The 26189-nt window shown below is 35.1% G+C and overlaps 2 protein-coding genes and 1 pseudogene across 3 annotated transcripts; all 3 read left to right on the plus strand.

Moving 5' to 3' along the window:
* On the plus strand, positions 1–25586 carry LOC120129123. 2 transcript variants are annotated; one of them, XM_039146712.1, is made up of 7 exons: positions 1–169; positions 319–411; positions 1087–1148; positions 1276–1334; positions 1427–1456; positions 11316–11320; positions 25577–25586. In XM_039146712.1, exons 2-5 carry the CDS (start codon positions 335–337, stop codon positions 1439–1441), a joined length of 213 nt encoding a protein of 70 aa, XP_039002643.1. In that variant the 5' UTR covers positions 1–169; positions 319–334; the 3' UTR covers positions 1442–1456; positions 11316–11320; positions 25577–25586. The 2 variants fall into 2 exon arrangements, with proteins under 2 accessions (XP_039002643.1, XP_039002644.1); XM_039146713.1 differs by lacking the exons at positions 11316–11320; positions 25577–25586 and having other exon boundaries at positions 1427–1781.
* On the plus strand, positions 21434–21850 carry LOC120129246 (protein MAINTENANCE OF MERISTEMS-like). Its single transcript, XM_039146802.1, has one exon. It carries the CDS (start codon positions 21434–21436, stop codon positions 21848–21850), a length of 417 nt encoding a protein of 138 aa, XP_039002733.1.
* Positions 23777–26189, plus strand: LOC120129122 (annotated as a pseudogene).

Consider the following 26189-nt stretch of genomic DNA (forward strand, 5'->3'; position numbering starts at 1 on the left):
AGCTTCAACATCCATGGAAACGGGGACACTCGTACGGCACTGCCTGCGCCTGCGGCTTGCAACGTAATAGAAATAACACGAAAACTCATAGTCAACTGAAGGGGAAACCCAGGTAACTTCGAGAAACAAAGGAGCCTGCTGCATCTTCTTCATCGTTTTCCTTTGGCAGGTTCAATTTTATATTTACTATTTTCTATTACCATCAGCTCTACCGTGTTTATTTTAATCTTTATATGATTAACAAAAAAGTTGGATTTTATTTTAATTTTGAGGGTTTTTAATCCATTATTGTTTTCGTTTTAAATTCTTTATGATCAGATTCTGAAGACCGAACATGGCGGGAGGGAATTTCATGCACAGAGTTATATCTTATGTCGTCAATGAGCTTGTCGTTGATAGACTTGCAAACAGGTATATTCTTTTCTCTGGATTTATTTTTGTTTATTGCTTATATTTTTCATTACTTTCGATTGAATTTTCCAGGAATAAGAAAATTTTCACAATATTTTTCTCAAAATCAAAGAGGTTGAATTATTTGTTCGTATAATTCCAAACGAGCATTGAAGACTTGAAAAATAATTTGATGTTTTAGTAGATAATCTTTCCTTAACAACTTAACGCTTTCAAATCGCACGAACTAAGAGGTTTGAGAAGATTCTACCTCAAAGCCAGCTCCTTCCATTTTTGTTATAAATATATTCGAGAATCGAGATATTACAAGCTTTTTGTGTAGTCTATTTAAATGTATGAGACCAAATTTTGTTTAACTTTGCAAATCATAAGCAAAAGGGTTTATAGAAATTTATTTTAGTTTGCTTCGGTAGACTTGTTAATGTTAGGCATATGTCATGTACAATGTAAATATACCCAGAACTGGATTCTGGAGGTTTGTGAGAAAATCTTCCTATGAACAAAATAAAGATTCGCACTTTGATCATTTACGGCCTGTGGAAAATTCTGTCATAGTTTTTGAACAATCTAAGTTGAGTTCCTTTTCCATTTATTTCTATTAGTTGTTTTTTGTATGTTAAGCATTGACCACTACTCTATTTGTTTATCTTTCTTTTTGGATCTTTTATTTTTCAGTCATGCATTCCAGAGATTTGCTGTGAGGACATCAAAGAAGATAGAGGATATCTCCAGTATCGGTATGTGCTTGTTTCCTTCCGTTGCTATGGTCTTTTTCGACACTCTGTTTTTGAATTTTTCTCTTTCATCCCACAAAAACCCAACGAAAGAAGTACTGATGTTACTTGTCGGCTTCGGTTCGTGCAGCTGCGAAGAAGAGGGAAGAACTTGCTGAACAAATGAAAGAAATCTCGAAGAACATGGAGGTCAGATGCAATTGTTTAAGTTGATACTATATATGGTTTTACCTTTTGTGAGTGTTTTATTGTTTCTAAACAGCATATTGTTTTCCTTGCAGTCTAAAAACTGGTGACGCGGTCGATGCGGCGTGCATTTTATACAGACTCCACTGCCTATAGTACTACCTGCATGTAGGTGCTTTTTTCCTCTTTCAATTGAAACTCTGTAGGAATATCCGTCCTCTCGAACATGCAACAATGCATGTATTACATCTATATTTAGAAGCTGGTGGTAGTATTATCTATATCGAACTCGTTGAGACTTTGATCATGGCATTTGCGCGTTTTGCTCGTCGCGTTCGGCTTCGATTCCAAAGATGATTGTTCATCATTTTTGCCCCTTTATAATGCCAGTGTTTTTGATTTTATCTCAGTGGTAATTCATAATGTCAGAAAACCTTTCCAATGGCTCAATTCACTTATCCAAAGAATCAGGCAAGAGGTGTAGGAACCAGTGATCATCTTGCCCTTTGGAGTAGCCTTGTAAACAAACCGAACGAACACGAAGGAAGGCATATTCGTGTTCGTTCGTTTAAGTTTAATCGAACGAACACAAACAACTAAACGAACGAATTTTTTTCGTGCTCGTTCATTAAGGAATGTAATTTGTTCGTGTTCATTCATATTTGTTCGTTAAAATGATAAACGAACACAGACGAACGAACGTAAACGAACATAATCGAACAAATATAAAATTAATTGGGTTTATATTTGAGAAAGTTTTTTTATTTCTAAATAATTTTAGGACTTATATTTTCTTTAATTGATTTGAGTATTTTTTATTTTGGTTAAAAAGTAATTAGGTTCTAAAATATTAGTGGGTTTTACGTTAAAATTTATTAGGTCTTAATGTTTTAAACGGGTTTGTAGATTGAACTAAATATAAAAAAACGAAAATGAATAAACGAACATAAATAAATGGATTATTTAACGTTCACGAACTTTTCATTGAACGTTCAATTCATTTATCGACACACGATGAATGGTATTGCCATTGGTAACCACCATTGATTTTGAGGTTATTTCCATGCAAAATAATAGTAATGGAAAAGAGCGGAGTTTGATTCCCACAAATAAGATGACAAAATAGTCTGAAATAACTCAAATTTATCCGAATAACTTGAAACAGTAGTATAACTTATAAAATATCTAACTTAAAAAGTTAATAATGTAAGATTTTATAGTATTTTAATCAAAATAATCGCAACGTGATTCTGACTATCGCAACGCGATTCTGACTGTCGCAACGTTGAATTTCAAATTCGCAACAGGTTTTAGTTTCACAACACAAATGTTTTGGGTATATAACTAATCAACAGCAGCAACTCATAACCTAAATCCCTAAATCGCAACTCATTCCATCTCCATCTATCACTCTCTCCAGCGACATCTGTTCCTATATCCAACGACATCCTTCCCCATCCGGCAACATGTTTTAGTTTCGCAGCTCGTTTGTTTAGTAAATTAATTTACAATAATGAAATCATCTAATGTTGATCATGTTTGGATAGATTTGTGTTTTGGAGGGTCATGGGAGAATGTTCATGGTGTTTTACAATATATGCCTTTACCCATGAATCTTCAACTAAAACTGTCATTAAAAAAGTTAACTTATGAAACTCTAATGTTACGTGTTGCAAATAAATTGAATTTAGAGCCCTTAAGTGGATTTAGGCTATCTTATCAGAGAAAAGGTAAAGTTTATTTGTTAACCGACAATGAAGATGTTGAACGATTCATTGCTTACATTAGTGTTTCGCAAGATGATGTTACATTGTATGTTGTTGAACCTAGAAGTAGTGAAGTTGAGTCAGTAGCGGGTAGTAATCAACTAAGTTTTTCAACCCCAGTTTATGGTGCTCAAAATTTAATGGTTCCACCACAATTTCATCACCAAGCAAATTTTGTTTCACCACATTTCCAATACCAAACACAATCTCAAAACCCACAACATTTCCTTAATCCAAATACCAATCAACTTTCAGCACCAAATTCCGGTTTTCGTATTGATCAGTTAGACGATGATGAGCCAACAGAAAAAATTATGAGTACTAGTCAGTATTCGAAATTTGATATTGGTCAATACCCGGACTTTGATCTTGGTCAATACTCGGATTTTGATGATGTTTCAGAAGAAGAAACAGACCCTGCGTGTAATGATTTTGATATTGGTCAATACCCGAATTTTGATGATGAAACAGCCGATGCCGAGGAAGATGTTGTTAATGATAATGAGGAGAAAGTTACGACTGTGAATGAACATGTTGAACATCCATTCTGTAATTCATATAACCATGAAGAAGAAAAAGAAGAATAAGAAATCCTCGAAGAAAAGTCCCTGAAGAAAATACCACGGGAGTATAACTGGAATATGCCAGAATTACTTCAGATACCGGAAGAAGAGTTGGTAAAGATAACAGTTGATTGTTACACAAAAATTATTCGTATCAAGAAAGATGATTGTTTTGATACAAATGAAGACTTGAAGATAGCTTTGTATACGAAATGTGTGGAATATGGCTATCAACTAAAAGTTAACAAATCAAGCAAAGATCGTTTTGAAACAAGGTGTATGATTGACAAAAACCGTACGTGGCGTATAATTGCAAAGATGATAAAAGATTGTGAAATGTTTCGAGTTAGGACTTTTATTGATAAACATACATGTTCAAGAACCCAAGTTTTTCCTCACCATAGACAGGCAAACAAAAAGGTTTTGGGTGGTTTTCTGGCTGAGTTACTGTTTTTGAATAGAAGGGTATATCGGGGACATGAAATTATGACTGACATGAATGCTCGGTTCAAGATTAGTATCTCATATTCTTAAGCTTGGAGAGCCAAATGTTATGCCTTGGAATTGTTGAGGGGGTTGCCAGAAGCATCGTTTGCCCAACTGTCGGCTTATTGTTACAATTTAAAGCTGAAAAATCCTGGGTCGGTAACTCATATCAAAACAGATAGAGATTGACGCTTTGAGTTGTTGTTTATCGCCATTGATGCTGCGGTTAGTAAATCAATATAATTTTATTGACTCATTTTTGTTAGTTACATGCATTTCACATTTAAATGATTATATTTCTTGTGTATATGATTTTGTAGATTCGTTCGTTTATTACTTGCATGTGCCCAGTTATTATAGTTGACGGAGCACATTTAAAAGGTCGATACCTTAGAGTAAACTTATTAACAGTATCCATGGATGTTAACAATGGGATACTGTTAATAGCTTACGGGGTTGGCAAATCTGAAACCTCTGATTCATGGACATGGTTTATGGGGCATCTTAGGGATTGCATATGTCCTATTAGCAATCTGACAATCATATCCGATAGGGCAAACTCAATTGACAACGCTATTAGAATGTGTTTCTCATATGCTTTTCATGGACTTTGTGGTGTTCATTTGTATAGAAATCTAAAATCAAGGTCTGCTGGTATAAAAATCACAAATGAACATACTGGAAGACTGCAAAAGCTTATCGGGAAGTGGATTTTAATAAGTATATAAATTGTTTAAGACGTGTTTTGCCTCAGTGTGCTCAAACACTAGAAGATGTCGGGTTTGAAAGATGGTCAAGAGTACATCAACTTGGAGCAAGATATGGTTTCATGACGTCTAATAGTGCAGAATCAATCAACGCTCTAAGTCATCATTCCCAGAAATTACCCATTACTATGTTAATGGAGTTTTTTCGAGCCTCTATTTAATAGTGGTACTACAAGAAAAGAAACCATGCAGGTATTATTTCTTTAAATTCGTAACTTATCATATATTTTACTAAGTATTATTTATTTAAATTTACAGGAACATTGGAACATCGTGTTACACCATGGACTGAAAAAAGATAACGAAACGTGTTGTGAAGTCAACGTCATGGAGAGTTGAACCATGTTCAAACACTTTGTTTGAAGTACTGGATAATAACTTAAATGGGCTTGTCGATCTAAATGCAAAGACGTGTAGTTGTATGAAATGGCAAACATCTGGTTATCCGTGTGGCCATGTTATAAAAGTTGCTCTTCATCTAAACCAAGATGATTCAAGCGCATACGCTATGGATTACTACACTACAGAAGTATATCGATAGACTTATGCCGAGATTATCTACCCTATTACACATCCTTCTGAGTGGGACATATCAGATGACTTAAAAACAGTTTTGCTACCAGCCATGGACAGAAGGCTACCTGGCCGACCAAAAAGTCACGATCGTATACCGTCTAAGGGTGAAGAGAAGAAGAGATTGACATGTAGTCGGTGTAAGGAAAGTGGTCATACAAGGTTGACATGTGGATCACCAGTGCCATCACAATCATCTTTTCTTTTACAAAAATATGGATACTCATCAAAATCCAAAGCTCATATGGTGTCAAGAAAAAGACAATCAAAATCAAAATCCAAATCACAACTGGCTTCACCTTTTGGGACTATTAACTTAGGTGATTTTTAAATGCAAACGTTGTATTATGTGTATTTTATGTGTAAACTTTTAACATTTTCAGTTAGGCATGTATTAGTAACTTGAGTTTGAACATTGCTATAATCTGTTCAGTTGTTATCACTTATTACACATTCATTTGAATATCGCAACGCGAATTTGACTATTATGTGTATTTTATGTGTAAACTTTTAACATTTTCAGTTAGGCATGTATTAGTAACTTGAGTTTGAACATTGCTATGATCTGTTCAGTTGTTATCACTTATTACACATTCATTTGAATATCGCAACGGGAATTTGACTATCGCAACTCAAAAATCGCAACGCGAATTTGACTATCACAACGCGAATATGACTATCGCAACGCGAATTTGACTATCGCAACGCGAATTTGACTATCGCAACGAGAATTTGATTATCGCAACGGGAATTTGACTATCGCAATGAGAAAATCGCAAAGCGTATTAGACTATCGCAACGCGAATTAACTTTCGCGTTGCGATTTTGGCTTTCGCATTGCAATTTTGACTTTCGCATTGCGATTTTGAGTTTAGCGTTGCGAAAGTGTACCTTCAACAGGTCTTTTGCCTTCAATATGATGCAGATTGAAATCAACAAATCAACTTTTACATTTCAATCAATTAAATAAGCACAAATAAGAATTATTTACACATCAATTAAACAAATCAACTTTTACAAGTCAACTTTTACAAATCAATTAAACAATCACAAATAAGAATTATTTACACATCAATTAAACAAATCAACTTTTACAAATCAATTAAACAAGCAAAAAATGCTAATAATTCTTATTTTCCTCATCAATTAAACAAATCAGACTTTTAAGAATCAATTAAACAATCAAAAAAAGTGTACCCCAGACAGTTGTTTATGCACCCATACATCAATTTCACGTAGCTCACTTCAGGATTAACCTGCAGAAACCAAACATTTGCTCAAACAACACTTTCTATACATCTAAAACCAACAAACAACAAATTATTATTGAATTCTAGGTACTTAACAACACTTGCATTTGACTTACAAATTGTTTATGGACACTTTCATAACGCGGATGCAGGTAGGCAACGTCTCGCATATATCGCTCTAGTCATAAAATGCCGAAACCACAAGCCTACTGAACCTCTATCTCTATCGGTGGGAGGTAGAAACTGTGTACTTCCTGTCGTCAAACGCTCCAAGCACATGCATACGAGAGGACCACAATCCCCTCTGGCTTCCTGCGTTTATTGTGGCGCGGTCTCGTCTCTGATAACTGTAACATTGAACTTCTTTAGCTTCTTGTTTCCAGAATAAGTCCAATAATTAATCGTATCTAAGAATTTAGCCAAATGAGAGCTCCATCCCTTAATAATATCTCTCAAATCATACAATGATATGTAATTTATCATGCTGTCATATACTATTGTCTTCAGGGATGGGAGCTGAAGCTCGACGAGAAGCCAATGAGTACGTTCCAAAATAGGGATAAACACATGCAATCATAAGTAATAATTCAAATTGCGCACTTATTTATGAACACCTTTAAAATATTTAAAAAATAAATACTAACCTTATCGACCTCCCACCATGCAGGATAAAGTTTAGCTTGTCCATTAGCCAACACATATGATTCCTGTCGTTGATTCTTCAAGTGAACTACGTGAAAAGACGTCGGCATAATTGTTATCACGTATTTTTTTTTTCCTCAATTTCCTTACTATTAGAAGACGTGACACCCATGCATCAATATGCTGTTTTACAAAAAAAGATATATATTAGTGAATTACATAAATTTAAAAAAAAAATTAATCAAAATGAAATATAAGAAGAAATATAAGACTTACCCCCCATCGAAATAGCCTTTGTCTTCAACCCCTAATAACACACCCCACCAAGACCGATCAATCAACAAATGCATATCATCGTTGAGTTTGTATATGTCAGCGTAACACCCATGGCTCCGCTCATGTAGATAAAAATCAACTGCGGTCTTAGCCAAAAGGGTATTATCCAGAATTATTTCCGGTAGTTGTCTCCTCTCCACTTCATCTACCGGAATGGTACTGGTCGGTAACTCATACGAAAGCCAACAGTCATCCATCATGTCCGGCACGTGAGGGGGTTTCTCAATAATTCGACATACTACACCGTGTGAATCGGGCTCTTGAATGGTGGGAGGGACCTTTTCAACGATGACAGGGGCCTCTTGAACGGTAGAAGGGGACTCTTGAGGGATGATAGGGGCATCTTGAACGATAGGAGAGGCCTTTTGAACGATGACATGTGAGTCGGGCTTCTTCTTACGGAGTCTTCGCACTATTGGGGTGAACGGAGACGCAATGGCACGTGCACGTCATCTGATGCGTGAACCCCGTCATACAAGAAAAACTCGACGTAAAGCATCCACCTTATCGGGCCGCTAAAAATAAATTAATACATAAATCAGTAAATAAATAGACATGATATTAAACAGTGAAAACAAAGACAAATATGTTTCAAACTTGCACGGTATTCACCCAAGTCATTATTCTATCATAGTTCACAAAATGAATCAGATAACATTCCGAAAGTAAGCACTTATATAAACATTTAAAAGGACAACATATAGGTCTAGTGTATGTTCAATGACAACATAAAGAGTAGTAGTTTATTCTTGAAACTTAAATTTGTAACACTGTGAAGTTAGTATTTGTCTTTGTCTTTTGGTTGAAGTAATGCAATCCATTCAAGTTTCAATTTGCAGAAGAAGAATAGTTTCTGAAACTTAAAATCTCAACACGAAACTTGAATGGACTGCATTACTTCAACCAAAAGACAAAACAAAGACAAATACTAACTTCACAGGGTTATTTTAGAACTGTTTAGCAGTATTGCCAGCAACCGAATGAATTTACTAAGCAATCTAAGTGAAATGGTTAATCTAAGTGAAATTACGAGTAAATCAAGTTAAATATGAAAAATCTTAAACTTACCTCGTTGCGTAGAGTATGAACCTCATTTTGCAATGATGCTATCATCTCACGTAGAGCCGCTACCTCACCACGTAAAGTAGATACCTCGTCACGTCATGCACCATTGTCATCACGTAAAGTACTGACCTCCTCACGCAAGGCATTGACCTCATCACGTAACTCCCATAACTCATCCCGTGGAGGTAGAGGTGGAGAACAAGGAGATAAATGTCGTGGCATCTTTGCCGGTCGCCTATCATGAGGTGATGGTGGAGAAGAGGCTCGATGATGTGACGGAATAGGTGATAGCTCTCGTTGTAGAGGTATATAGTGTGGTTGATCAGGTGATGGCTCTGGGTGAGGTGATGGCTCTCGAAGTGGAGGCTGCTCATCATATGTGCCATCAAAAAAACGCTTACTAGCTTGCCACCAATCAGTGGCAAGCTCAGCCTCCGTGGGTGTCAGCCTCTGTAATGGAGTGTTGGCCTCCTAACAATATAAAAGCTCAAACAAAGTTAAACGTGTACTAGTAATAACTTGTTTATATATGGTAGTATTTGTGTTAACTTACATCATTTATTGTCGTATACCGTAGTAACTCTTCCCAAATCAACAGCCGATGTTTCCTCTTCCAGGAAATAGCTCTAGGAATATCATTTGAAGTTTTTAATGCATATGTCTGCATGTCGGGAAAAGCCTCAAATATCCAAATCTACAAAAACAATATAATACAAAAACATTAGTAATTGTTAAATAATTAATTATAATTTTGGAAACATTATATATAAATTCTTACCTTAAAGGCCCAAATAAAGCCTAACAAAGTGTATTTGGAACCATCGCCACGCAAACTTTTGCGGTCATCAAAAGAAGACGACAACTTATTCCAGGTAGCTTTCCATAGATACGAACCCCACAGAAACAAGTTCCATGCATTTAGGTCCTCTGCCAATAATATTAGGTCCTTAGGAATAGGTTGTCTGGCCTCTCTGCCTAAAAAGGCGGCATGCAAAAGTACTAAAAGGCATACTCGGACAACATCGACGTCATCCATCCGAGTAAAACCATCTTTCTTATTCAATAATCTCGTCAAGTAGTCGACGTGTAAATTCGGCTTCTCCATTGACAGCTCAGGAAAAACCCGGGATAACCATGATGGGGGGTAATATGACTAGTGTATCGACCTACATCATCGTGTCCGAAGCGTAGACCATTGATTAAGCAAAACTCCTCCCACCCAAAACACGTATACGCCGGTGAAAAATTAAACCATATCTCTTCATTACCACGTTTTATACTCTCGGGTAGATCGCTAGTCATGGTCTGAAGCCACAAATGGGTCAATATAGCATCTCCACCCGGATGTTGTACTTTCAGCCATGGCCCGAAGCAAGTATCCTCAAATAATTTTCTTTGTACAGGTGAAAGCTTCGACGCAATTATAGTGACTAGGCTTATTTTATTCCTTAAGATCAATTGAGCCGAAAAAAAGTTCTACAAAAACAATAAACATACCAAGTTAGATTAAAAACTACACTGTGAAGATATACCAAAAACAATAATAAACATAAAGAGTAGTAGTAGTTTATTCTTAAAACTTAAATTTGCAACACTGTGAATTTCGTATTTGTCTTTGTTTTTTGGTTGAAGTAATGCAATTCTTTCAAATTTCAATTTGCATAAGAATAATAGTTTCCGAAACTTAAAATCGCAACACGAAAATGAAAATCACAACACAAAAATGACTATCGCAACGCAAATTTGACTATCGCAACGAGATAATCGCAACGCGAAATGAAAATCGCAACACAAAAATGACTATCGCAACATAAATTTGACTATCGTTGCGATTTTCATTTCGCGTTGCGATCCTCGGTTTCAAATAGTCATTGTCTAAAATTGAAACTTGAATGAATTGCATTACTTCAACCAAAAGATAAAATAAAGACAAATACTAACTTTACAGGGTTAAAGACTAAACAGTTTAGCAGTATTGGCAGTAATCGAATGAATTTAATAAGCAATCTAAGTGAAATAGTTAATCTATTGTTAAAATTACCAGTAAACTTATCATCAATTTCAATATGAAAAACCTAATAATAATGCAAAAATTTCAAAATAAAAATAATTAAAAAAACTAACCATCGGTAGTTGATTTGGTTGATTTTCCATTTCTTATCGTGAATGATTGTGAGGGTGGCTCTGAGAGATGGAGATAGACGGATTTCGTCGGAGATGGGGACGGATTTCGTCAGAGATGGGGACGGATGTCGTCGTAGAGAGTGAGAATGGAGATGTGACTGAGTTGTGATTTAGGGTTTTAGGTTAAGAGTTACGATTACGGGATGTATTAATATTCGTGTTTGGAATTTGAAAATAAAATACGCGTTGCGATATTAATGGCGCTTTGAAAATCGCATTGCGATTTTGTATTATCGCAACACGATAGTCAGAATCGCGTTGCGATAGTAAGAATCGCGTTGCGATTTACATATTCGCATTGCGATAGTCAAAATTACGTTGCGAATCTGGAAACTGATTTGCGATACTGGAGATCGCGTTGCGATTTAGAGATCGCATTACGATTTTGTTGGTCATTTTGGCAAATCGAAAAAAAGTTGGTCAAAATCGTATATTATAAGGAATTTTCGGTCACTGAGGTTATTTTCTCTTTATATATTATCTCAATTTAGTCATACTTTTAATAAATTAAAATAAATTTAATCTTCCAATTAAATGATGTCACATGTCATGTCAGTGTCACCATTCAGTTAGAGGACTAACTTTATTTTAATTTAATATATTTATTTCCATCAATCAAAGAGTGACATGTGTCACCCTCTAGTTGAAAGAAAACAAAGGAAAGCAAATTGTGACAAAAAAGATTCAAACCTCAGTCACTTAAGAAACTAAACATGTATTCAACCATTAATATATTTTTATATTAACTTATTAAATATATTTTATTACTAACTTAATTTAAAAATATCTTTATTTTTATTTAAAAATATATCTTTTATGTTAAAATTTATTTAAAAGTATGATTAAATTGAGATAATGTGTAAATAACAGGGACCAAATGTGTGATTATACCAACTATCATGTCATATATTATGTTAGTTTTTAATAGCAATTAACCCGTGATAATCATATCTTAATTAAATAAAAACGAAAGTGACCATATATTAATTAAATAAAAATAAAAGTGATCATATCTTATGTTTTTTAAATCAGTAACTAAAAGTGGACAAAACACAAACATAAGTGATCATCCATGTAGTTAAACCTAAAAAATTATACTCAACTTGATTTAACTTGATATAAATATAAACATGTAACACCACAATTTAGTGGCTAAAATTAAGAAATTATAAAGTGATAGATTTAATTGGTATTTTAAAAGAAACATTTGGTTAAATTGTAAAATTTTAAAGTTGGCAGACCGTTTTATGAAGTGCAGGAAGTTCAGTGGCTAAACTCTTGGTTTAACCATTTTTATTTATGTGATGATATAAACCCCCCATTCCCGTATGTTTCTGGAAAATTTTTCCAGATTTCCCTCTCCCATCAATCCCTCTTTCAACTCCGATCTACTTGCCGTCCGACCTCTGATCGACGAACCGAAACCACCATCGTGTTCGTTTTCGATCGGGTCATCCGTTTACGACACCTCCTGCATCATCGTGTTCCTTGCATCGTTCCGAGTCCACTGGTGTCATCCTTGGTATCCGTTGACGGCGGCGCGTGAGGAGGTGAGACGGTCAATGTTTCCGATTTGTTAAAATCGAGCTCTCCGCCGTTCAAAAATTTGAACTGAGCTTTGTAAGTATCTCGAAATCGCTCAAAATAATTTTTAAAAATTTTTTTGTGAATTTTACGCTGTCGAAACAGTACCCACGCGTCGCCACTGCGCTTGGGGATGGTACAAATGATCGGTTTGACCGGTTTTGAAACTATTTTGACCGGTTCCAACCCGACCTTACCCGTTTTCCCAACTCGACCCGTTGACCTGACCCGACCCGTTGACTGTTGAATGTTGACCGACGTTGACCACAGTTGACTAAAACATTGACTGCTTTGAACGGGCGTTAAATGACCTTTGACTTCGATCGAGTATATCTATCCTGACATTTTTCGACGTTCCAAATCTGATTCCGCAGTCAGTTTCTCGAAATTCAGACCCGAAGACCTCGAAATTGCCAGTCAAACCCATTGACTTTGATTTTGACCGAAAATTTCAAACTTTCGAAAAGTCATATTTTATGCTTTCGACGTCCTGAATCCGAATCCGATGTCCGTTTCGCCAAATTCGAACCCAATAAGTTGGTTTTCACTGATTAATCACCCGATTCGATCCGTTTATCGTAATTAAGCTCCGTTTTTTTTACATAATTTATGTTAATATATATCTGAGGAATTATTGGAAGTTGAATTGAAGATCAAAGGCGTTCGAATGGAATTTTTATGGTCGATCAGTATTGCACAAAAATCGAGGTAATACTTTACTACCTCTTTATGCTTTATAGAACATGTTGGTATTGGTAAATGCATGAATGGAAATGTTTGGTCTCATATATGTAATTAATGAAGATCTACACTAGATACGAATACGGTAGAAAGTAGGTAACTAATATGGCTCAGATTACTATTATAAGAAATTGGAGGACAGTTGGAATAAAATTACATGTTCTGGAATTAAGTGATAAAAGAATCAACCATGAATATGTAGATTATAATTTATCTCATTAAAGGTACTTAGATGATAAATTATGAGAATATTTCGATTAGGTAAAATTACAAAATTACCCTTATGTTGGAAAATGACAAGAATTATCCCTGGAAGTGGAATAATAAATCTGAAAAGAATTATTGATCTGCTAAAACTATTGATGTGCATAAGAAATGTTAGTTTTACTTGGAAATTATGGATAACCGGTTTTTAACCCCAAGAAGGTTTATGCTAGATACTAGAAGTATTTTAAGGAATTTTTTCAAGATCAAAGAATGTTCGAGGAAGCAATTAATCATAGGATCTTTATATTATATTAATTTCATTAAGAGCTAATATCGAAATTATCTGGTTAAGAAATTATGAAAATACCCTTGAGAGGTAAAATAGTCAGAGTTGACCCTGAAGGAGATATTACTTTGAGGATTTGTACATAACTTGATTAAGTACGAATTTAATTATTAAGATCTTATCTTTGTAAAGAAAAATTCATGATATTTCGTTTGTAAAATCCGAGAAGACACTTGACCCGAAAATATCCGAGTTATGAGTAAATACCTGAAGAACAATTTATTGAGGGGTGCACTTTTATCAGAATTGTTCAAAAGGACTTGAATAGATGATAAATTGGAATTAAATAATAAGTCCGGATGGAGGGAAAAGATTGAAATACCGTAGATCTGTAAAATGACCAAAATACCCCTGTAATGGAAATGACCCAAGAATATCACCAAGCTCAGGAATGATTGGATATCCTCGAGCTCTAAAATGAATGGAATAAGACTGAGCATCAAAATGACCAAAATACCCTTATAACCTAGAATAAGTAAATATCTTGGATTAATTAATTAATCCAAATAAGCATAGGTGTTGGACTACCTTTAAAAGTTATGGAACACAGCTTAAGTGAGTTGATCAATCGTAATGATATGTCAATACCTGGACGATATATATATTACTTGAATGCGTGTTCGTCTTCTCAAGTGTGGCTTGATGATAGTTTTGGAAGTATTCAACTCAACTAAACTTTAGATCGCATTCAATATTAAGAAGTGGATATTCATTAGACAAATCAACTACGACTACCAAATTGAATTGAACGGAAGTGCAATATGTATCTGAAATTCATAATTCTGAATTACTATGGAAAACCCTGAAGTAATTGTAAAGGACTTGACTGCTAAATGAACTAAGTAGCCTCAAAGACTGAGGATTAAGTAAGAGATTGGAACAAGTTTGGAAACTCTGATGAACTTATATGATGTATCATCCCTATGGATTATGAACCATAAATCAAGTACGTCAACATTTCCTGGTATAGTTGAAACATGGAAATGAAATAAAGACCATTAGAATATTTGTTTGTCTCCTTAAGATTTATTCAGTGATGACTCAGAAGATGATCTATGGATAAGAATATTTGGTATTAAAGAGTAAATACCCTGAAAGGTTAATGAATTGACAAATTGGTAAGTATTAGTTCTGGGAGCTATTCATCTGGAGTTGTTCGATAATCGGATTAATTGACATAGATTGTAAAGATTCTGAATACCTTCAAATTTCGTAGAGCTTCAGAAAAGTGTCCGAATAAGATGATTCCGATAAATCATACCCTGAATAACTGATGATTATGCCAGTTAATGAACTTTTCAAATAGTTATTCTAACTTCCGACATTCTATCGGTAAACTGAAGATTTGTGTCTCTCTACCCGATAAGATTATCAAATATCTCTGAATAATATCTGTAAACTCTGGTGTGTTCCCTAATTATATAAATATTTTATCTGATTTCCGACTTGAATTCTGTTATGATATATGACCTGAATTCTGTTCTGATTTCTTATATGGATTCTGTTCTGATATCTGTTCTGAATTCTGTTTTAATTTCTGATATCTCCGTTTAACGACGGAAAAATATTTTAATTAGGGGGTATTGTTGAAGGAAGTATTTCTGCAGGTTCCTCGGCTTTGTGCTCAGGGCCTTATATGTTGTGTTGGGTTGGGTGTATGGTTCTGGGGAACCTACACATTCTGTTGTGATGGGATGGGGGTATATATATATATATATATATATATATATGTTTTAAAAGATCTGTATCTTTTTACTGGTTTTACGGGAACACACTAGACAATATATTATTATCTCCTGAACTCAAGCATTCAAAGTATTTATTTGAACTAAAAGCTCATTGTCCGTTAACATCTGAAATATCAGTAGGATCTCTGATCAGCATAAAAATCTGTAGATGTTCGGAACCAATAAGGAAAGATATGTTTATCTGTATCTGCACGTTCTTCAGCATCATCTGGTAGTTTTGTATTACTGAGCTTTCCAAAGCTCACTCTGTTACTCATCTTTTCAGATTAAAAGAATTGTATCAGTGCAACTATCGTCATCAGTAAGGGAGTTCTTCTGGTGTTGTTTGCAGAGTACGATACATGTGATTAGGGGCATGTAATTGTATTTTGTTTTATATACGAGTCTGAAAATCTGTTTTATTTTTAAACAGTGACAAATGATTTTATAAGTTTACATGTTCTGATAAAAAATTTTAAATTTTCCGCTACTTTTACAGTGGGTCGCTCCGGTGGCCCTAATATGACTTTCCGGATCGGATCGGGCTAACCGCATCGGTCTGAGGGGGTTACATTTAGTGGTATCAAAACTATGGTTTGAGTCAAAAAATTTCTAGATAGACCGGCCGGTCGAATGTCAAAATATGGCTGATCAGTACATGCCCCTAGAATACAATCGTACCTCTCTAAGCCGGAACTCCAAGGTTGAGTCTCTATCTGTAATAAGTAAACCTAAGTTTTTATTTGTTAAGACTCTACCTTTGCAAAAAGCAATACCAGTAATGTTTGTCTAAACTCTGTAAAGTATCTCATGAGCCATGTGAGAGTTACTCATCTGAGAAATTTCGATTCAACTCTGGAAATGAAATTGGGATATTCTACTACTCTATGAGCCTATTCTCATGACAAAAACTGAATTGATTACTCAAGGAAATTTTCGTTCGGATTCTTTTATTGAAATAAGGAAAATTTATGATAAGAATGTATGCTCAGCTGGTTAAGGATAAGTGGAGGAATCGTACTTTTGTAAAAGCTACTGAAAGATTTGAAAGAACTGATGGAAGTTTCATTTATGCAATTATGTGACATGAATGAATTTCGATGAAGAAATTCTTTTAAGGAGTGGAGAATTGTAACACCCCAATTTAGGGGCTAAAATTAAGAAATTATAAAGTGGTGGATTTAATTGGTATTTTGAAATAAAAAGTTGATTAAATTGTAAAATTTTAAAGTTGGCAGACCGTTTTATGAAGTGTAGGAAGTTCAGTGGCTAAACTCTTGGTTTAACCATTTTTATTTATGAGATGATATAAACCCCATTCCCGTATATTTCTGGAAAAATTTTCCAATTTTCCCTCTCCCGTTAATCCCTCTTTCAACTCCGATCTACTCGCCGTCCGACCTCTGATCGACGAACCGAAACCACCATCGTGTTCGTTTTCGACCGAAGAACAAAACCCCTCAAACCTTTCGTCGTGAATCGTCACCATTCGTCGTTAATTTCAGTCGGAAGTACCGTAAAAAATAACTCAATTTTAGTTGGTTTTTCATCGATTCACAACGATCGGGTCATCCGTTTACTACACCTCCCGCACCATCGTGTTCCTTGCATCGTTCCGAGTCTACCGGTGTCATCCTTAGTCTCCGTCGACGGCGGCGCTTGAGGAGGTGAGACGGTCAAAGTTTCTGATTTGTTAAAATCGAGCTCTCTGCCGTTCAAAAATTTGAACCGAGCTTTGTAAGTATCTCGAAATCGCTCAAAATAATTTTTAGAAATTTTTCTATGAATTTTACGCTGCCGGAACAGTACCCAACCGTCGCCACTGCACGTGGGGATGGTCCAAATGACCAGTTTGACCGGTTTTGAAACCAGTTTGACCGGTTCCAACCCGACCCAACCCATTTTTCTGACCCGACCCGTTCACCTGACCCGACCTGTTGACCGACCCATTGACCGGTGTTGACCACAGTTGACCAAAACTTTAATTGGCTTTGAACGGGCGTTAAACGACCTTTGACTTCGACCGAGTATACCTATCCTGACATTTTTCGACGTTCCAAATCCGATTCCACAGTCCGTTTCTCGAAATTCAGACCCGAAGACCTCGAAATTGCCAGTCAAACCCATTGACTCTTATTTTGACCGAAAATTTCAAATTTTCGAAAAATCTTATTTTATGCTTTTGATGTCCTGAATCCAGATCCGAAGTCCGTTTCGCCAAATTCGAACCCGGTAAGTTGGTTTTCACTGATTAATCACCTGATTCAATCCGTTTATCGTAATTAAGCTCCGTTTTTTATATAATTTATGTTGATATGTATCTGAGGAATTATTGGAAGTTGAATTGAAGATCAAAGGCGTTCGAATGGAATTTTTATGGCCGATCAGTATTACACAAAAATCTAGGTAATACTTTACTACCTCTTTATGCTTTATAGAACATGTTGGTATTGGTAAATGCATGAATGGAAATGTTTGGTCTCATATGTGTAATTAATGAAGATCTACACTAGATATGAATACGGTAGAAAGTAGGTAATTGAATATGGCTCATATTACTATTCTAAGAAATTAGAGGACAATTGGAATAAAATTACAAGTTCTGGAATTAAGTGATAAAAGAATCAACCATGAATATGTAGATTATAATTTATCTCATTAAAGGTACTTAGATGATAAATTATGAGAATATTTCGATTAGGTAAAATTATGAAATTACCCTTATGTTGGAAAATGACAAGAATTGTCCCTGGAAGTGGATTAATAAATCTGAAAAGAATTATTGATCTACTAAAACTATTGATGTGCATAAGAAATGTTAGTTTTACTTGGAAATTATGGATAACCGGTTTTTAACCCCAAGAAGGTTTATGCTAGATACTAGAAGTCTTTTAAGGAATCTTTTCAAGATCAAAGAATGTTCGAGGAAACAATTAATCATAGGATCTCTATATTATATTATTTTCGTTAAGAGCTAATATCGAAATTATCTGGTTAAGAAATTAAAAAAATACCCTTGAGAAGTAAAATAGTCAGAGTTGACCCTGAAGGAGATAGTACTTTGAGGATTTGTACTTAACTCGATTAAGTACGAATTTAATTATTAAGATCTTGTCTTTGTAAAGAAAAATTCATGATATTTCGTTTGTAAAATCCGAGAAGGCACTTGACCCGAAAATATCCGAGTTATGAGTAAATACCTGAAGAACAATTTATCGGAGGGTGCACTTTTATCAGAATTGTTCAAAAGGACTTGAATAGATGATAAATTGGAATTAAATAATAAGTCCGGATGGAGGGAAAATATTGAAATACCGTAGATCTATAAAATGACCAAAATACCCCTGTAATGGAAATGACCTAAGAATATCACTAACCTCATGAATGATTGGATATCCTCGAGCTCTGAAATGAATGGAATAAGACTGAGCATCAAAATGACCAAAATACCCTTATGACCTAGAATAAGTAAATATCTTGGATTAATTAATTAATCCAAATAAGCATAGGTGTTGGACTACCTTTAAAAGTTATGGAACACAACTTAAGTGAGTTGATCAATCGTAATGATATGTCAATACCTGGACGATATAGATATTACTTGAATGCGTGCTCGTCTTCTCAAGTGTGGCTTGATGATAGTTTTGGAAGTATTCAACTCAGCTAAACTTTATATCGCATTCAATATTAAGAAGTGGATATTCATTAGACAAATCAACTACGACTACCAAATTGAATTGAACGGAAGTGCAATATGTATCTGAAATTCATAATTCTAAATTACTATGGAAAACCCTGAAGTAATTGTAAAGGACTTGACTGCTAAATGAACTAAGTAACCTCAATGACTGAGGATTAAGTAAGAGATTGGAATAAGTTTGGAACCTCGGATGAACTTATATGATGTATCATCCCTATGGATTATGAACCATAAATCAAGTACGTCAGCATTTCCTGGTATAGTTGAAACATGGAAATGAAATAAAGACCATTAGAATATTTGTTTGTCTCCTTAAGATTTATTCAGTGATGACTCAGAAGATGATCTGTGGATAAGAATATTTGGTATTAAAGAGTAAATACCCTGGAAGGTTAATGAATTGAAAAGTTGGTAAGTATTGGTTCTGGGAGCTATTCATCTGGAGTTGTTCGATAATCGAATTAATCGTCATAGATTGTAAAGATTCTGAATACCTTCAAATTTCGTAGAGCTTCAGAAAAGTGTCCGAATAAGATGATTCCGATAAATCATACCCTGAATAACTGATGATTATGCCAGTTAATGAACTTTTCAAATAGTTATTCTAACTTCCGACATTCTATCGGTAAACTGAAGATTTGTGTCTCTCTACCCGATAAGATTATCAAATATCTCTGAATAATATCTGTAAACTCTGGTGTGTTCCCTAATTATATAAATATTTTATCTGATTTCCGACTTGAATTCTGTTATGATATATGACCAGAATTCTGTTCTGATTTCTGATATGGATTCTGTTCTGATATCTGTTCTGAATTCTGTTTTGATTTCTGATATCTCCGTTTAATGACGGAAAAATGTTTTAATTGGGGGGTATTGTTGAAGGAAGTATTTCCGCAGGTTCCTTGGCTTTGTGCTCAGGGCCTTATATGTTGTGTTGGGTTGGGTGTATGGTTCTGGGGAACCTACACATTCTGTTGTGATGGGATGGGGGTATATATATATATATATATATATATATATATATGTTTTAAAAGATCTGTATCTTTTTATTGGTTTTACGGGAACATACTAGACAACATATTCTGATCTCCTGAACTCAAGCATTCAAAGTATTTATTTGAACTAAAAGCACATTGTCCGTTAACATCTGAAATATCAGTAGGATCTCCGATCAGCATAAAAATCTGTAGATGTTCAGAACCAATAAGGAAAGACATGTTTATCTGTATCTTCATGTTCTTCAGCATTAGTTCTGTATTACTGAGCTTTCCAAAGCTCACTATGTTACTCATCTTTTCTGGTTAAAAGAATTGTATCAGTGCAACTATCGTCATCAGTAAGGGAGTTCTTCCGGTGTTGTTTGCATAGTACGATACATGTGATTAGGGGCATGTAATTGTATTTTATTTTATATACGAGTCTGAAAATCTGTTTTATTTTTAAATAGTGACAAATGATTTTATAAGTTTACATGTTCTGATAAAAAGTTTTAAATTTTCCGCTATTTTTACAGTGGGTCGCTCCGGTGGCCCTAATGTGACTTCCCGGATCGGTCTAACCGCATCGGTCTGAGGGGGTTACAAAACATATTTTTTTATTTGGTAAAATGAGTATATAATTAAAAAATATATATCGAGTTGAGTCGTAAATATTTTATTCAAGTCTAATCTAATTTCGTTCTTTAAAAAATTGACACCCAAAACTTAACTTTTTAAATAAAAATTTGATTATATAAAATTGAACTATAATCTGTTAGATTTGGATGAAATTGTCATCCTAAATTTGTTGGATTTTTTTAGTTTTAGATTTTCCAAGTTTTTTCACCTAATAGGTCACCCTGCGTTTTTATTTAGCCCAATAGAGTACCGTTTTTTTTATTTTAGAGAATAGAACAAAAGTTATAGTGATTCACGTACTCGCCTAGTCGTGACGAATTTATTTTAAAAAATTAAATAAAAATTATAAAAATATTTTTAATATTAAAAATGGAAAAATAAATAAATATAACTTGTCATCGAGTTCGATAAGATTTTTTAAATTTATTGCCGTCTATAGCCGTTGGGATTGATGCTATAAATTGGGGTTTAGGGTTTAGGTTTTTTTATCATCCACTGTTATGAAAAAGTTAAGAAAAAAACTTACTTTTTGAAAAATCCCGAAAAATGGCTTCCCGAGAAGAAATGTTACGCCTCGATATTGTTCATATTTCGATGATTGAACTCTGTCCAGAAGAAGAACAAAGCATTCATCAGCGTAGGATGACATCGAGAGATTTGCATAAGTTGATGATGATATATCTTCATCAATTTGATCTCTATCCATCCATATTTTTACGTTGCTTTAAAGTGTACCCGACGTTGATTTCAACTCTGATTGAACATTGGAGGCCTGAGACGCGCACTTTTCATTTCCCGAGTGGTGAAGCCACGATTACTTTGGAAGATGTCGTTTACCAACTCATTGTTCCTGTTAATGGTTTTGCTTTCGTCAGGATGAACAATTACTACCCCATCCCTTTGGTCCACAATGTTTTGGGAAGGCAGCCATCATCCGAGGTCATGGACGGCTATCAAATATGAATGACATGGTTGGAGTCTAAATTTTAAGTGACGAACGACTCTACCGAGGAGGAGGATATTTTTGCATCCCGAGTGTATCTTCTCCAACAGATCGAATGGATATTATTACCGGATAAATCTGGTAATTTGGTGCACACTTAGTATCTCCCTATATTAAATAACTTTGACGAGTGTCGTAATACCACTTGGGGCACGGTGATTTTAGCCTTTTGTACCGGGAGCTTTGCAAGGCTGCAATCGTCCACGGGACCAAAAAGTCGATGTAGCAGGCTGTCTAATATTGCTACAATCCTAGGCTTGGTGTCGGTTTATGTTTTTTTAAGCCAATTACAACAACCCCAGTTGAGTTTCCTTTCGTTGGAAGGTAATTCTTTAATTTCATTTTTTAAACTATATTTTTTAATCATTTTTATATTTTTTAGATGGCACCATAAAATAACCAAGACGAAGTTGTCGAGTGCTACTAAAACCGATATACGGATAAGGATCAACATCGTCGGTCGATATGCGATAAATATTATTTCTTTATTATTAATTTTGAAATTGTTTAACTTTATATATACTAACTTTTATAATTAATATTTACTATTTTCTTAGCTTCCATATTGCGACAAAGAGGTCTATCAGTTATTGCCACCGAGATTTTCTTATGGGTCCGATTTATGGTGTGTCGTGACTCCATTATTACATTTTCTAATTGTTGAGATGCACGCCATTAATAGAGTGTTGCGACAGTTTGAGTCTCATCAATTGATTCCTACCCAAATATGGGACATTGATGCGCTCCACAGAGTTGATAGGCATGGGAAACATACCAAAAATTGGTCGAGGAAGCACGTTGTCTACATTGAGCAATGGAATTAGCATCACCTAACGATCACCCCGCATTATGATATTACACCGATCAACCTAGATTTTGACCATTCTCCCTATCTCCAAAATTACTAAGCAAATGAGAAACCATATTTGACGACACCAGAAGACATGTGAAAATGGGAACAATATAAGACCAAATTTGTCAAGCCGAAGAAATCATCGTCATCTTATTCTTCTGCTACAACAGTTGCATCTGAAGATTACTGTTATACATCTCATACTAGTTTCAATTTCTATAAGGCATATCATACTTCAACCTAGACTCAGCTGACTTGGGTTGGACCTTCATGGGATGCAATGCAATAAACTCAAGCATTTTCGACATAACATGCAGGTGAGGATGAATGAGATCATATCATATATAGTCAACAAGATAGCCAAGTTGATTCAATAACGACAATAATGGCGTCAAATACCATAAGCCCATCACCGTATTTCGAAGATGGATCTCAGAGAATGTTAACTACAACTCCTTTTGAACAACCAAACCAAGATGAAGATGAAGATAAAGACGACGAAGACGACGACGATCAAGGCCAATGACCCCGACGTACTCTATGAGCCCCGCATCATTATCATTCGACCACTCATCAATATTATCAAGAACTTCAAAAATATAAACAAATTATATTATGTACATATTAGATTGTACATATTTTTTCTATTTTAATATTAAAATTATTTTTATAACTTTTATTTAATGTTTCAGATTCATCACGTAGAGGTAACAAGTCGCTTTAATTTCAATAAATAAATGGTCCATGTAGGTTATACAAACTTATCAGATTGAGGTGATGAGTTCGTGAATTACTGTAACTTTTGTTGTATTCTTCAAAATATAATAAAAACAGATACCCTAATAGAATATCAGCCCATTTTTCTCAATTTAAAAAGATAACCCAAAACGTAAATATGTATGATGCCCGAACTCCACCATCGAATTTGCAAAACCTCAGGCTCGATTCAACGGTAGGGTTTATCAAAACGCAACAAGCAAAAAAAGTTTGAAGAGTGAAAAAGCAAATGATATAGAATCCATTCCATTCAGCCATGGCTACTGCGATTTGGAGAAACGCAAGTCGTTTACGGAACCTTCATCGGTGTCTTTATACCCGCAATCTAAGTCAATTCAGATCCCCTATTTCATCGTCAACAACAATAGCCGATTCTCTTCACATTCCATCTCTCCCTTCCTCGCGACCGGTTCGTTTTCCTCCTCATTTGTCGCTTGTTACAGTTCTTTCAATCTATGATGAGTTTTCTTTTTGGTGGTTCACAGACTACTCCTGTTGGAGCTGAATTCAAATCCTTGGGAATTTATCAAAGATATTTATCTAATACCGCCACAACTCCTAATGAAAATCAAGAGAAATCATCTTCATCATCGAAAACCGATTCTGAAGGGACACAAAACATTGGAGGTTCGCAACAGAGCAGTGGCGGTAGTGCTGGCAAACCTGGTCGCGGCGCGGTACTTCATTTTTCATTTTCCTTTTTGGCTTGGAATTAGAATTTCGGCTCTTATTTTTATTGGATTGGAATTTGCAGCCTGCTTCATGGTTGAGTTTTCTGTTGCTGCTTGCCACTGGAATTGGTATTATCCTTTACTATGACAATCTGAAGAAACGACATATTGAAGGTACACTTCTATGGTGAGTTGGATTTTATGTTAAAAGGTTCTGCAATGCTGGAAAAGATAATATAAAAAATGAGCAGTTGAGCTGAATCTTTGAATTTAGAAGTTGTAATTTACAAGTTGAGGCATCCTCTATTGCACAACTGCGATACCCACAATGTCTACAACAGCATCCTCTATTGCTGCAATCGCGGTAAACACAACCAAAAATGCGATTGCGACTGCAATTTAAATCCCTGATTATTAGTATCATATTGCCTTTCTTTCCTGCATATTTTGGTTGAAGACTGAAGGCTTTGCTGCTGCAGAAATAAATAATGCTTCAAAGGCTGTTAAAGAAGGGCCAGCTGCTGGAAAAGCAGCCATCGGGGGGGCCATTCAGTCTTATAAATGATGAAGGCAAACGTGTTACTGAGAAGGACTTTATGGGGAAGTGGAGTTTGGTATATTTTGGCTTCACTCACTGCCCAGATATCTGTCCAGATGAGCTGCAAAAGCTGGCTGCTGCTATCGACAAAATAAGTATGTTGTTCGTAGTTTCATTTGGCCACAAAATAAAATGATGAATTGTAATTTCGTTTTGTTAAAAAATTGCGTATAACCATAGAAATTAAAGCAATTCTGAAATTATCAGACTATAAACAACTCTTCTGATCAGTGGCATTATAGTAACATTAATTCTATTTGGTTTCTTCTTCTTTTTTCACTTCTTAGAGGAAAAGGCGGGAATAGAAATTGTGCCTGTATTTATCTCTGTTGATCCTGAAAGAGATACCGTTGAGCAAGTACGTGAATAAGTGAAAGGTACTTATAGTAATATTAGAAAGTATGATATTTTGGTCCAGATACATATGCTAATTATAATTTGGTTCATCGGAATTTTTATCTCTAATTATTTCTCCACTTTTGCAGAGTTTCATCCAAGATTAGTAGGGTTAACTGGTAGCACTGACGAGATAAAAAAAGTTGCTCGTGCATATCGAGTTTATTATATGAAGACAGCTGAGGAAGATTCAGACTACCTTGTTGATCATTCCATAGTCATGTAAGTATTAGCTTTGTTTGATCTGACCTACATTTTTTGTTTGTATCAGCGTGATGTTGACTGGCAGTCTTGCGACCTGTAGAATGATAGGACATTGGTGTATGTCGACATTGATGTAGATAAAAATAGCAAATGGAAAAATGGAAAAATATTACATTTTACAGGGTAGAGTTGTTTGGATGAGAGAAAGTTATCAGTTTTTCCTACCGAAGACTTAATTGTCTTGGCAAGGGAAAATTACTAAACATTGAACCATTTTATCACTTTCGAACCGAGATGCTCTAGCACTGCTTCCTAAAAGCAGCGTGTCTACCTGTTTAACCACAGCTGTGACTCTCGAAGGGAGCAATGCCAGTAATGTGAACTTGTGTGATACTGCTGTGAAGTTCCTAAACCTATCAACTTGCAGCATTAGTTTATTGGTGAAATTACTACTAAACATTGAACCATTTTGTTGCCTACCGTTGGCATTTCATTTATGCACTGCTTGTAGGAAGGCTATGTCAGCTTGTTTCTTATTCTCACATGAATACTCGTAATATAATTTGAATTTCAGTCTTAATGCTGAACTCCATGTAAAATTCAAACTCCTATTGACATTGGTCCTTTTTTGTTCTTTCTTATGCAGGTACTTGAGGGATCCTAATATGGAATTTGTAAAGTTTTTCGGGAAGAATAACGATGTTGATTCACTGACCGACGGTGTGATCAAAGAGATAAAACAGCACAAAAAATAGAGGTACTTTTTGAGCCGAAGTTGTTTACTGGGTTCGGAATTTGGA

The sequence above is a fragment of the Hibiscus syriacus genome, unplaced genomic scaffold (assembly GCF_006381635.1).
Source record: "Hibiscus syriacus cultivar Baekdansim isolate YM2019G1 unplaced genomic scaffold, ASM638163v2 tig00110483_pilon, whole genome shotgun sequence".
In the NCBI taxonomy this organism is placed as follows: domain Eukaryota; kingdom Viridiplantae; phylum Streptophyta; class Magnoliopsida; order Malvales; family Malvaceae; genus Hibiscus; species Hibiscus syriacus.

Bases quoted from the DNA above. Each gene is read 5' to 3' on its own strand.
- LOC120129123 (XM_039146712.1), top strand. From the start codon at position 335: ATGGCGGGAGGGAATTTCATGCACAGAGTTATATCTTATGTCGTCAAT. The intron at 412-1,086 runs GTATATTCTTTT...TTTATTTTTCAG, and splicing joins GTTGATAGACTTGCAAACAG to TCATGCATTCCAGAGATTTG. The intron at 1,149-1,275 runs GTATGTGCTTGT...CGGTTCGTGCAG, and splicing joins AGAGGATATCTCCAGTATCG to CTGCGAAGAAGAGGGAAGAA.
- LOC120129246 (XM_039146802.1), top strand. From the start codon at position 21,434: ATGGCTTCCCGAGAAGAAATGTTACGCCTCGATATTGTTCATATTTCG.